General features: G+C 37.7%; 1 protein-coding gene across 4 annotated transcripts in view; it reads left to right on the top strand.

The window, feature by feature from the left end:
- Positions 1-12,217, top strand: part of sfmbt2 (Scm like with four mbt domains 2) — a 64,257-nt gene that overhangs the window by 26,201 nt on the left and 25,839 nt on the right. For 3 of the 4 annotated variants that reach the window (XM_053649957.1, XM_053649958.1, XM_053649955.1), the window contains exons 5-7: positions 1,055-1,075; positions 10,459-10,547; positions 11,954-12,197. In XM_053649957.1, coding sequence (XP_053505932.1) covers positions 1,055-1,075; positions 10,459-10,547; positions 11,954-12,197 — 354 coding nt within the window. The remainder of the gene's footprint in view (positions 1-1,054; positions 1,076-10,458; positions 10,548-11,953; positions 12,198-12,217) is intronic. The other variant, XM_053649956.1, reaches the window with a different exon arrangement.

Here is a 12,217-nt window from a genome sequence, read left to right as displayed (position 1 = left end):
TTCTTTCACCCACGACGGTTGTTTTATGTGGTCTTCTGGGCTTTCCGATGTTCTTGAACTCACAAGTGCATTCTTGAATTGAGAATGTGGCAAGTAGTTGATTTGGCCACACCCAATTATTTTGTTTATGGTTATGTTTTGATTTTTCATCATAATGATGGCTTGCTTCACTGACAGTGACAGCTCTTTGGACTTCATACTGAGAATCAGCAGCAACAGATTTCAAATGCAAATGCCACACTTGAAATCAACTTTCGACCTTTTATTTGCTTACTTGTAAGCGAATGAATAATACACACCTGGCCATGGAACAGCTGAGCAGCCACTTGTCCGATTACTTACATATTCATTGTTTTCATTTCAACTTTAAAATGTTTAAGATAACAGTAAAGTTGTTGTGATTGTCCAAATGTTTAATGACCCGAGTGTAGGTAACTCTCATTATGGTGTCATTAGATTGTTATAGGTTTTCATAAATCTTATAAGTATGAGGTTCTCTTTACTTAAGGGCTATAAAATATACACAACTGTTACAGCTAGAGGTATGGATTTGCTAAAGATATTGATCAAAATCTTGGCAAGCTGTATCACCTGATCAACATTATATGACTTACCAGAAGTACATTAAGCTGTAAAGTTAGTTATCGTGCCATTCTAACACAAGTCATCCTGAAAAGTGTCATAACCAAACGCCAGTAAGAATCAATAACACTTCACTCTGTTATGCCAACTTTACATTCAAATGAATGGAAACATTCTTTATGGCAACTTATGCATGTTGGAATAAACTCTGTTTATGTAGGTTTATGTCTGTTGTCATGTGTCTTGTTAGTTTACATATGTACCAATATTCAAATTAGTATTTATATGTTTAATCTGTAAGTCTAAAAGCCTTTATTTTACACATAGAAATTTCTCATAGAACTCTGCTTGTATATGTAGACATTAATGTGTGTGTGTGTGTGTGTGTGTGTGTGTGTGCGCGCGTGTGTTTGTGTATGTGTGTTTAGCCTGTGATAGTCATCTTCTGTGTTCCTGTCTGTTTATTTCTTAGATAACGTTTACCTCAGAGCAGGTAAGCTGAGCATCTCTCCCTCTCTCTCCCTCTCTCTCCCTCTCTCTCCCTCTCTCTCTCTCTCTCTCTCTCTCTCTCTCTCTACCTGTCTGTCTCGCATTGTCTTATCCTCTCTCTCGCGCTCTCATTCCGTCTCTGCATGGAAAAATAACAGGTTGAATTAAACACATAGTGTTCGTGTAAATTCAGCTGGACTAAAGAGAATTCACCATTGTGTTGATTTTACTTTAAAATTCTTTCTTTGTTTCTTTCATTCTTTGTTTCTTTTTCTATCTAATTCTCTCTCTATATCTTCTATGCTCTGCATTCTATCTTTTTACTACTTCTCTGCTCTTCTTCCTCTGTTTATTGCTCTTTCTCTCTCATTCCTTTCTGCATTTTCTAAGGAAGTGTCAGCAGTAGTCTTTGATAGCCCGCATACTTGCCTGCATACAGAGCACGAGATAAGGGGAGGGAGGGGGGATTTGTGTTTCTATCTGCATGGGCGTGTGTGAGTAAAAATTTGCATGCATGCTTGTAGCTGAGGTTTACCTCATTAAAGTAGCTCATAGGTCATATGGAAAGCACTTTCTTTGTCTGGCAGGTTCCACAACAAGGCCAAACACGTATCCCTGCGACACACACTCTCTCTCACACACTCTTTCAGCTCAAGTTTAGTAGAATGTTTATATAGACTTGCGGTATATCATCTGGAACTTTTCATCAAACTTGTACAATTAAAAAATATAGCTTATTTCCATTTACACCTGCAAGTGGTGTGGAAAAAGTCCAAGTCAAGTCTCAAGTTTTGGAAGAAATGAATCAAGCTACAGGTCATGAAATTCATGACTAAAAAAATTAATCAAATTGGTCTGATGTAAAAAAAAAAAATAAAAAAAAAACGAACAAAAAAAAAAAAAAAACATGATTCAAGATGCTACATTTGTCTCGGTGTTATTCCTGTGAATTACAGCAATCTCATGCCTGAATTGAGAACATTGACTCTTTTTTTTTATTTATGGAGGTGTATGCATACTGGATCATTCAGTGCTTTTGCGATCATCTTTTGAGAGCGAACCTAAATGTGAAAGCAAAAGTAGCAGGGTCTGCATTTTTGCCCTGCCTCTAACTGACAGCGTGTGTGGATTTAGCCACGTGCATTATTACAGTAGAAGCTTATCTTTTGCATCACTGAAACATGCTTCATTAAATCTTTCAGTGCAAATTGCTCTTGCTATGGAAAAAAAAAAGTCGGTGGTACTTAATTATTATAGGGTGAAGGAGCTAATTTTTGTTGACATGAAATGAAATGAAACTGTTTAACGCCCTTCGTGCTGCGGTTTCCATGGTGATGAACGCCATACGATCGTGTTTGTTACGATCTCTGTTCTAGTCCTGTCTCATTGGTTGGTTGTCATATTGTGTGCACCTGTTCTGTGTTTAGTTCATTGTGTTTGTCTATTTTTACCCTTAGAAATACTCTAATCTAGACTTCTTGTGCATTTTTGTCACTAAGTCCAAGCCTTGTTCCTGTTTAGTGCTACCATTGACAATTATGTATCTGTATATGGACGTGATTACTCTGACCGCCTGTGTTTTACACACTCTGTAGACTTTGGCTATGCTTCTTGGTTTGCTCTAAATTAATCACATGCTGCTTTTATACCCTGCTTCTCAGTGCACGTTACAGGAGCAGGGCTGATATATGTCGGCTCAGTGTATTAATATATGACTACAAAAATAGCAACAGAGTGCAAACAAGAAAAAATTGGCTCGTCATTAACCAGATAATCACGCCTTGCATTGGTGTGATTTTTTATTTTTTTTTTAAAGTAGTTCAAATTTAAATGCAATTTTTGCAAGAATTCATAAACAAAGTAAACAAAGAACTCGTTAATTTTTTTCCACTGTGTAGTTTTCATTATTTTTAATATTCCTCTTTAAAGTCCCCATTAATGTGACTAAAAGATTTTTATATGCCTCCGTTTTTGTGGCCCGTGTTAAATTAGAAGTTGCCTGCTAAATTTGTAAAAGTAGGAAATGTATAATTTGCATGCTTTTTAAAAGAATGAACTCCTCAGTCCTCAGTGTGAACCCCACAATTTCAAAAGAATTAAAGCACTATATCAGCTAAAACAGTATTTTGACATCGTTTTTCAACAACACGAGCTTATTCTCAAAAGGTGTCATTTCTACATGTCAGGTTTTTTTCCTCAGGAGAGAGGGAGTGAAGTGCTTTTCCAGCAAATGGTGAATTGTAGCAATCAAACAGTACCTCGCGGATTTCGTGGTTTTGCGATCGCGTAAATTAGTGCAAAAGCAAGCAAACTCCGCAATTTTCAGAGCTTGCATTTTTTTTTTAATTACTGCAGATTTTCCACATATTTGGGCTAAGACCTCACAACGCGCATTCAGCCCTCTTCAATACACGTGTCGAACATGAGTATACGCTAAAAGGTGTCATTTACCAACAAACATCATTGCAAAGGAGCATGCAAAACAATTTCGTGTGATTGTTTTCCCCAAAAAGCATAAAAATAACTCCACTGGAAAAAAAAAAGGGCACAAAAAAGTTTTGAAAAGAAAAAAAAAAACGGCAGCAAAATCCAGCATTTTGGTCGCAACAATCACAAAAAACTCCACAAAATCCCATACGGACTGATCGATATAATTTATTATTATTATTATATATATATTGTGGAATTAAACGTGCAAGTGTGTGATGGACTGGTGTTCGGCATGTATGCCTGTCTATCAGCCCGTGTTCCTGGGATAAGCGCTGACACAGAGGATTGCTTTAAGACCACATGGAAGCATGGCCTCTCCTAAAATTTCATTCAAATGCAGCGATGAAATGCTTCAGTATTAAATGTAAGAAATGTGTCTTTTCCTTTTTCATCATCGTTGTTACAATTCAAGAATCAAATGATCCAAGTACCCCACTGCAGCATTGTGCCGTATGTTCCTTGAACTCAAACTGTTTTCGGAAAACAGCACAAAGTCTCCTTTTCCGTGCTAATAGAAACCTAGTGAAGCCTGCCTTCTATGGGCTCCTGTGGATGATTCAAATATTCTGTGTTTTAATAGGAAAAAAGATTAACCCTCATTGGCCAACAGGACTTTAATATGTCATTCTGGGTCCTGCCCAGACGCACAGCTTCACTGGTAGCGAATGGGAGTGTGAGTGTGTTGGTTTTACATAGAAAAAGATCTCAAATATCGTCTGTTGCACCCAGATGCACGACTTCACATGATGCTATGATGATTGGGAAAACTCTCAAAGTGGCTGAACCCCTAGTTGTTTGTTCTGCCACTATTTCAGTCTTACCTCAGAAAGGTGACGGGACAAAAATTAGAAGCACCCCGAAAAATCTAGAGCCAGTCCTGGCCTCTGTATACAGAGACGATTAAAATACATTTTTAATCTTTTGGCACTGTATGGTTGCACCAGAGCCAAGCAGGGATTATGGACTAAGAATTACAGTGTGTAATTACAGTGTAGCGAACCTTATTAGTTGAGATTGGGATGAATGGGTAGAGTAAAAAAAAAATAGTGGTAAAAATAGCAACAATAATAATTTAGGTATTGTGGTGCAAATGGCAAAAACAGAAAGTGTTTTTCTACATTGCTACATTATTTATAAAAAAATACTTAAGGAAAAAAGTGAGGCAAGTTTTATTTATTGTAGCCGTCTTTAAAAGGTGAAATTGTAAGCAGATACTGTACTGAAAACTGGGTTTCAGAAGGTAATATTCAAGAATATGCCTCCGTGTGTGCGTGTGTGTGTGTGTGTGTGTGTGTGCGCGCACGTGCACGCGTGGTGTATTATTCTGAGCTAATGTGATAAAGTGATCATGTTCTACTTAAGCGTGCAAATCACAAAGCCTAACCAGAATGCTTAGCTGCTGGGGAAGGCAGGGGGTTGTTGGCATGGTAACAGCCACACACTCCCACTGCCTTGCTGCTTAAGTGATTAGCTCGCACATGTGCTGGGGTGATTACACGCTGAGCGACGCAGTGTCATTCTAGGACAGGAAGTCACATACATACAAAACCCCAAATTCTCATTATTGTATGTGTTGTGTCTAAGTCATGTACTCTAGATAGATGGTTGAGGAATTTTTTTTTTTCCCCAAAAATGCCATCTTTCAGTCGAGTTAGTGATTAAACACCATCAACATTCATCTTCCTTTCTTTCTTTCGCCCATTGTCGCAGTTAGGGGTGATGCCTATAATCCAATCATTTCCAGTAATTTAATTTTGTTTACTTATATTTGTGTAAACATAAGTACTGTATTTGCTGCCAGTTCCCCAATCCCCCCCCCAAAGGTAATGTAGCAAAAGACTGAGAAATCAATGAGAAAATAAAGATTATGATGAAATCTCCTCTATGTCAATCTTTATGAAAGCGAGTCATGCATACGGAAGGAAAACAATGCAGCGTACTGTATTGATGTAATCCACAGCAAGAAATGTCTGATGTATTTCTCAGTTATAAGCCTTTTACCAGCTTATTAGCCTTACAACCAAAGTGTGTTCGGGGGGGTGTAGAGCTTTTCTTAGCTGCAGCTTTAAACTATTAATATATGAACCACCTTTGGCAATTAAAATCTGATTTTGAGCTTTTACTAGTGTTAGAAATTTTGCACCATCATTTTTGCTAAAATTTTTTATTTATTTTTTTTATCTAAGATTTTTTTTCCGGAGCTTTTCATCCACAGAACACAATATTATATTTTAATATTATAATAAATATAATACAAGATGTTTCAAAGCAGAGATATTTTATGTTCTGTTATTATCATCATCACTTTTCCAGTTAAATTAAACTTGGCATCATTCATTCTAGGTTTTTGGTTTAGTTTCAAGCCATTCAACTAGACTTATTAATATAATTACTATATAATTATACCATGACAGAAACTGGGCAGTTGAAGATTAGAAAAAGACCAGCCAATATTTTTCCCATCTTCCTGCACTGTAGCCTCAGATTCCTGTTCTTGGCTGACAGGAGTGGAACTTGATTGTGGGCTTCTGCTGTTATAGCCAATCCACCTCAAGGCTTAGGGTGTTGTGCATTTCAAAATGCTTTTCTGCGTTTCACTACAGTTGTAAAGGCTGGTTATTTGAGCTCCCGTAGCATTCCTGTCAGGTTGAACCCGTCTCTCCATTCTGCTCTGAATGCTGCCAGTATTGCTGCTATACCTGTGCTGCTACATTACACAATAGCTTACAGTTTACAGTTCATGTTGACAGTTCATGTTTACAGTTTACAGTCCATGTTGACAGTTTACAGTCCATGTTTACAGTCCATGTTTACAGTCCATGTTGACAGTTTACAGTCCATGTTTACAGTCCATGTTGACAGTCCATGTTGACAGTTTACAGTCCATGTTTACAGTTTAAGGGGCATGTTTACAGTTTATAGTTCATGTTCTGTGTATCTGTTGTCCTGTATATTTACTCTCCTGTGTATTTATTGTTTTGTTCTGTGCCTTTATTGTTTCGTTCCGTATATTTATTGATTTGTTCTGTGTATTTATTCTTTAGTTCGGTGTATGTATTGATTTGCACTCGTCTCATGCTGTTGTGTCTCATGCTGTTGTTGTTTATGTAGTCGTGCATACTGTTCCATGTTGCACCGTGGTCCTGATGAAATGTCATTTTGTTCCAATGTATACAAGCTATATAGAGAAGTAAACACCCACTTGACTTGACTTGACTCTCTCATCAACAAGGCATTTCCACCCCCAGAACTGCCACTGACTAGGTGGTTTTTTGTTTTTGTTTTGTTTTTTTGGTTTTTCCCCTCACCATTCAGTGTAAACTCTATAGACTTTTGTGTGTGGAAAATCCTAGGAGATCAGCAGTTTCTGAAATACTCAAACCAGTCTGAAGCTCTTGATCTGTTTGTGTGTGATTTCATGCATTGTGCTGCTGCCACATGATTGGCTGATTGGATAATTGCATGAATGTGCAGAAGTACAGGTATTTTTAATAAAGTGAGTGGAGAGTGCACTGTAAAACCAGATAAGTTCATATAACTCAAAAAAATTGAGGAAACTAACATTTTTAAGTCGATAGATCAATTTCTTTAAGCCAAATACACTTAAATATAAGTGTTTGAGTTAATTTTTTGTTGTATTTAAGTGTATTTGGCTTAAAGAAATTGATTTATCAACTTAAAAAATTTTAGGTAATTAGTTTCCTCAAATTTTTCGAGTTAAATGTGTTAATCCAGTTTTACAGTGTGTATATAGGAATTACCTGCAGTGTACTTCAGTAATAATAATAATAATAATAATAATAATGAGAAGAAGAAGTAGGTGCAGGAAGAATGGGAGCATAGTACACAATCAGCTGTGCAAGCAAAGTGCTTGTGAGGCTGTAGCAGATTTGACCTTTTCTTCAAAACATCCTGTTTCTCTGGAAATGTTGTGTTTTCTATGCTCAATTTTTATTATATCGTCTACATGAAGAAAAATACAGTACGCACATTCCGTTTAGTCTGTGCTTTGTTTAGATTATCATTAAACTGTGTTGAAACAGTGATTCAAGGGAGCCCTTCCCTTGAATCGGCAAATCAGATCATTTTCCTTACAAGTTTTGGTTTAAGCTGTCCCAGTAGTTGATTCGAGCGCCTGTGTTTTTCCATAATGAATATTCAAATAAGAATGACTTCTGAGCATTGATGAGTGGGTGCAAGGTTAGGCATTTAAAGCCCAACCAGATCAAGGGTTGGAAAAAAAAAAAAAAAAGCTAAACAAGTGTGATGAGGTTTAAAATAGGCTTGGAGAGAAATGTTCGAAGTGGAAATGGGGGTGGTGGCAGTAGTCATGGTGATAGTAGCTATAGGCTAATGGCTTTCTGCCAGTCAAAACTAAACGAATGGAATGGGTATGTAAGTAAATTGAGTGTTGAGAGCTTATTGAGGGTTCAATGACTGCCTTAAACTACATGTATGAAAATAGTTGATCTATTTTTGCCTCGAAGAAATTAAAACAGAGAGACAGGAGGGAGAGAGAGAGAGAGAGAGAGAGAGAGAGAGAGAGAGAGGGGAGTAGAGATCAGTAGAGCAAGGGAACAACCTTCTCGCACTTTCTTGATAGCCGTCTATATTTAACGCTGTCTATATTTAAAGGCTTCATTGAGAAATGACCGTTTTAAAATGTTTTTGCTTTAGAAGATTAATGTGTGATACACAAAATATTCATCCTCAACAAGCAGCAGTAATATCATCTGAGAAAAAAGAAAAAACAAAAGAAATGTCTCAAAGGATGTGACGTAAAATATTAGGGTCACTGCTTATTTAATGAGTCTCATAATTAATCCCTGAAGAAATGATAAAAAAGCAATTATTTGACACTAACTTTTTTTTTCTTTTCCAAACGTGGCATCTAGAGAAGTCATCATGACAAATTAAGTCCAGTCATTGTTCCTGTTTCCCCCTTCCTCCTGTCTTTGTTTACCAGAGTGTTCTCTCAGGGCATAGATCACACCCTCTGAATGCTGTCATATGATACTTTGGAGTTGTGATGTAGACATGACACACAGAAACAATATGTTTGCCTCCCCTGAGTGTTGTTACAGAGAGATGAATGTGAGGTTGTGGTTAGTGTTAATTACTGTATAGCTGGGTAGAATTTGGGTGATCAGTTTCAAATCTTGTGTCAGTTAATATTAATTCATGATTTTGCTCAGTGTTTAGCTTAGTGGGATTGTGTCACTGATGTGGGTGTTGTTCACAGATCAGCCATAACATTAGAATCATGGACAGGTGAAGAGAATACCATTGGTTATCTCATTACAATGGCACCTGTTAAAGGGTGGGATATATTAGGCTAGACACATCTCTAAAATATGAGGTCTTGTTCCTGGTATGCAGTGGTTAGTACCTACCAAAAGTGGTCCAAGGAAGGACAACCGGTGAATCGGCAACTGGGTCATGGACATCCAAGGCTCATCGATGCGTGTGTGGAGCATAGGCTAGCCCATTCTACTTGGATAATAATGTGAACAAATACTAATTAGGACTATAAAAATAAAGGCATGAATTAATAAAGCCATTCTGCAGTTTGCATGGTGGCTGTTTGCCAGAAAGTTGATTTTCATACTGTGGATGAAATCCCCAAAAAGTGAGTCAGAAAAACAAGTGCCTTTGGTTGCAGAGCATTAGAAAAGGTTACTAAAGTTTACATTCTCATGTTCACTATGGACCATATTCAGAGTTTACAGTAGTTACGTATGCGTACTTAGGAGTGAATAATGAAATAGTACACATTGTAATTCAGTGATCTGACATATCTGCAGACACACATGCTACTTGGACAGTAGCTACTGACATTTTGAGTTGTACAATATCATCTCCATCAAGGAGACGATAAGCAAGGAGTCGTGTTTTGCTGATTAAGGTGAATGATAATTTCTAGGGAAACGGTGGAGCTTGGAGGAGACACTAACTGCCCTCTTCTGTATACATGAGCTCACACGACTGACTAGTTGAAGCCGAGTAGCTCAGAAGAGAGAGTAATGCCATCATTATGGTCTCTTGGACTCCAGGCCATACATGGTTGTGTTCTCCAGCCGAGAGGGCAAATGCTTTTATTCTTACAACGCTCAGGAACCCATTCTCAGATTGTCCGACCTTGTTTTAGACAGTACAGTGTTTTTGTAATTTAAATACCACATTTCTGTGTTCTGTAATGATGTTGTAATTTGATGAGTTAGGATTGACTGTTAAAAGTGACACAATATTTGCAGTATATTCACTACACTCTACGTGGGTCCCACTGCATTATTATTAGTACTAGTATTATTAGTAGACCAACCGAGAAATGGATGCCCACCAACTTCCACAGACGAAGGCACAACCGACGTCGTGCTGGCGTACGTAGTCCCCTATGTCTGGAGACTTTTGGGACACCCTGTACAATGCCACGTAGTATACACTTCTATAATATATGGAAATATGCTGGTTGCTAACGAAATGTATAGAAAAAGAAATGAGTGAATGATTGAGCAGAGCTGGGGATCTACAGGATCAGGATTAGGGAGCACGGTGTTCAAAAGCGCCATGGTAGTGATTTTTAATTTGCAACAGCTGCTTTGAGCTTGACAGTCTGTAGTTTGTGAATGATCCACCGGTAGCATGATTATTGTGTGCTTATTAGTGTAGGTTGTAACAGAAGGACGAGTGAGCTCATTTACGGTTTTGCAACTGTTTATGTGGCTGAGACAAATTGAATATTCCTGTGAATGAGTCATGCTTGTGTTACATATTTGTGAATATTGAAATGTATGCCCCCTCGCATAAATTCACATGCTCTCTTTTGGTTCTAAGACTTATTGCAGTAACTACACCAGGTTTAATGTGTGATGTTCTAACTTCCTACCTCTTTCACAGCTATTAAAGAGAAGTACAGTGACTGGACTGAGTTTCTGGTGAAGGAGCTCACAGGCTCACGAACAGCACCAGCTAACCTGCTTGAAGGGGTGGGTATATGTGAATACATAATATACATTGCATAGGATATACAGAAGATATACAGTACATATGTATTGTATATAGAGAGAGATTTTGGAACTTGTTGAAGTGCAGGAACTTTGCATTTCCATTAGTGGTTAGGGTTAGTGGTTGGCCAATAATTCAAAAAAGGAATTGACTAGTTTTATATTTAAAGTGAAAACTTATTCAATACATTGCTATTTTTTTTTTTAAATGTTTGGAGAAAAATGCTTACAAACAACAGTAAAGAATGCATCAATCCATACTTCACTTAACAGATATGCACAGGCTACAAATGATATTTTCGGCTTCAATGCTGTTAACAACAAAACTAAATCAGTGCAATAAATGCGTTCAATAATAAACCTGTGTACCATATTACACTATTTAAGGATGCACCAATTATTAAAAGGCACTCGTATGGATGGAGTGGCTCAGCTGAATTCATTGGTGGTACTGAGACCGCGCAGCATGGAAGCTCATGTTCATCAGCAGAGCCCTATAGTTCTGATTTGTTCTCATGTTCTGATTTTTTTTGTTTTTGCTGTACCATCTTTAACCCTTTCTCACAGTACACTGGCATTAAATTCTTATCGGACATGTTCGATCAGTATAAACAAACGAATTATTTTATCGCCGCACGTCTGTTATAAGACTAGTCAGGACACTGTTGGGTTTCTGTGTGTAGAGTATCATGACCCTGTAATTAGCTGCTGGTGAGCAGGGCGATGGGCAATGGGAGGGGTGTGAGCCCCTGCTGGACAAACAATCCATACATTTCCACAATAACATTGGTACAGAGATAAAAATTTAAAAAAAAGACAGCACAACCAAAGCTTTTTTTTGATAGTAAAACCGTATTAAAGTGTCAGAATAAAATTATAAACCCAGTAGGCTAGGTAAAAAAAAAAGAGAAGAAATGCATTAATCATTAACACAACTACTGTAAAGTGTTACATCACAAATAAATAAATTCAATGCTGAACACAGGTACCCATGAAACAGTTGGAAATTCCTTATTTTAGTGTCTGGTAAAGGTATAAGTAAATGCAAGTCTTTAAAATGTATCATATTATGAAGCTTGCACTTGACCAATCAGCAACAGTCAGTATAGCAAGCTTCATTACTATACTTCCTGGGCTGCATGAAAGTACCAACCTTGGAGTTCCTGGAAGTATTGTCCATTGATTCATGTCTAAAATTCATGAATTATTAAAAAAAAAAAAGTTCCTCGGTGGAAAATACTTTGTGAACAGGTTCCTGTGGTGGAAATGTCTTATATTGGTTTTGTGTATTTATTTCTATAAGGCTATGAGTCTTTGAGTAAGAATTAATAATGATGTCTACACGTTGCTCTGGTCAGTAACACGTGTGTTTTTGTTTTCTCTTGTAGCCATTGAGGGGTAAGAACACAGTGGATCTGATTGTGCCTGGGTGTGTGTTAGAGATCCGTGACGCCAGTGAGCCGTTTGTGTACTGGGCAGTGCGGGTGCAGCGAAACGTCGGCGGGCGTCTTTGGCTCAGCTATGTGGGACTGGAAGAGCCCGCCTACAACATCTGGATTTTCTACCTGGACATCAGGCTTCGTCCACTGGGTTGGGCCAAAGAGAACTGTCTCACAATGGAACCACCAAAAGGTACGAATATTTACAGCTTA

Source organism: Ictalurus furcatus, chromosome 19, assembly GCF_023375685.1.
Source record: "Ictalurus furcatus strain D&B chromosome 19, Billie_1.0, whole genome shotgun sequence".
NCBI lineage: Eukaryota > Metazoa > Chordata > Actinopteri > Siluriformes > Ictaluridae > Ictalurus > Ictalurus furcatus.
Note: the sequence above shows the minus strand (reverse complement) of the source record. Positions and strands in the feature narration are given on the sequence as shown.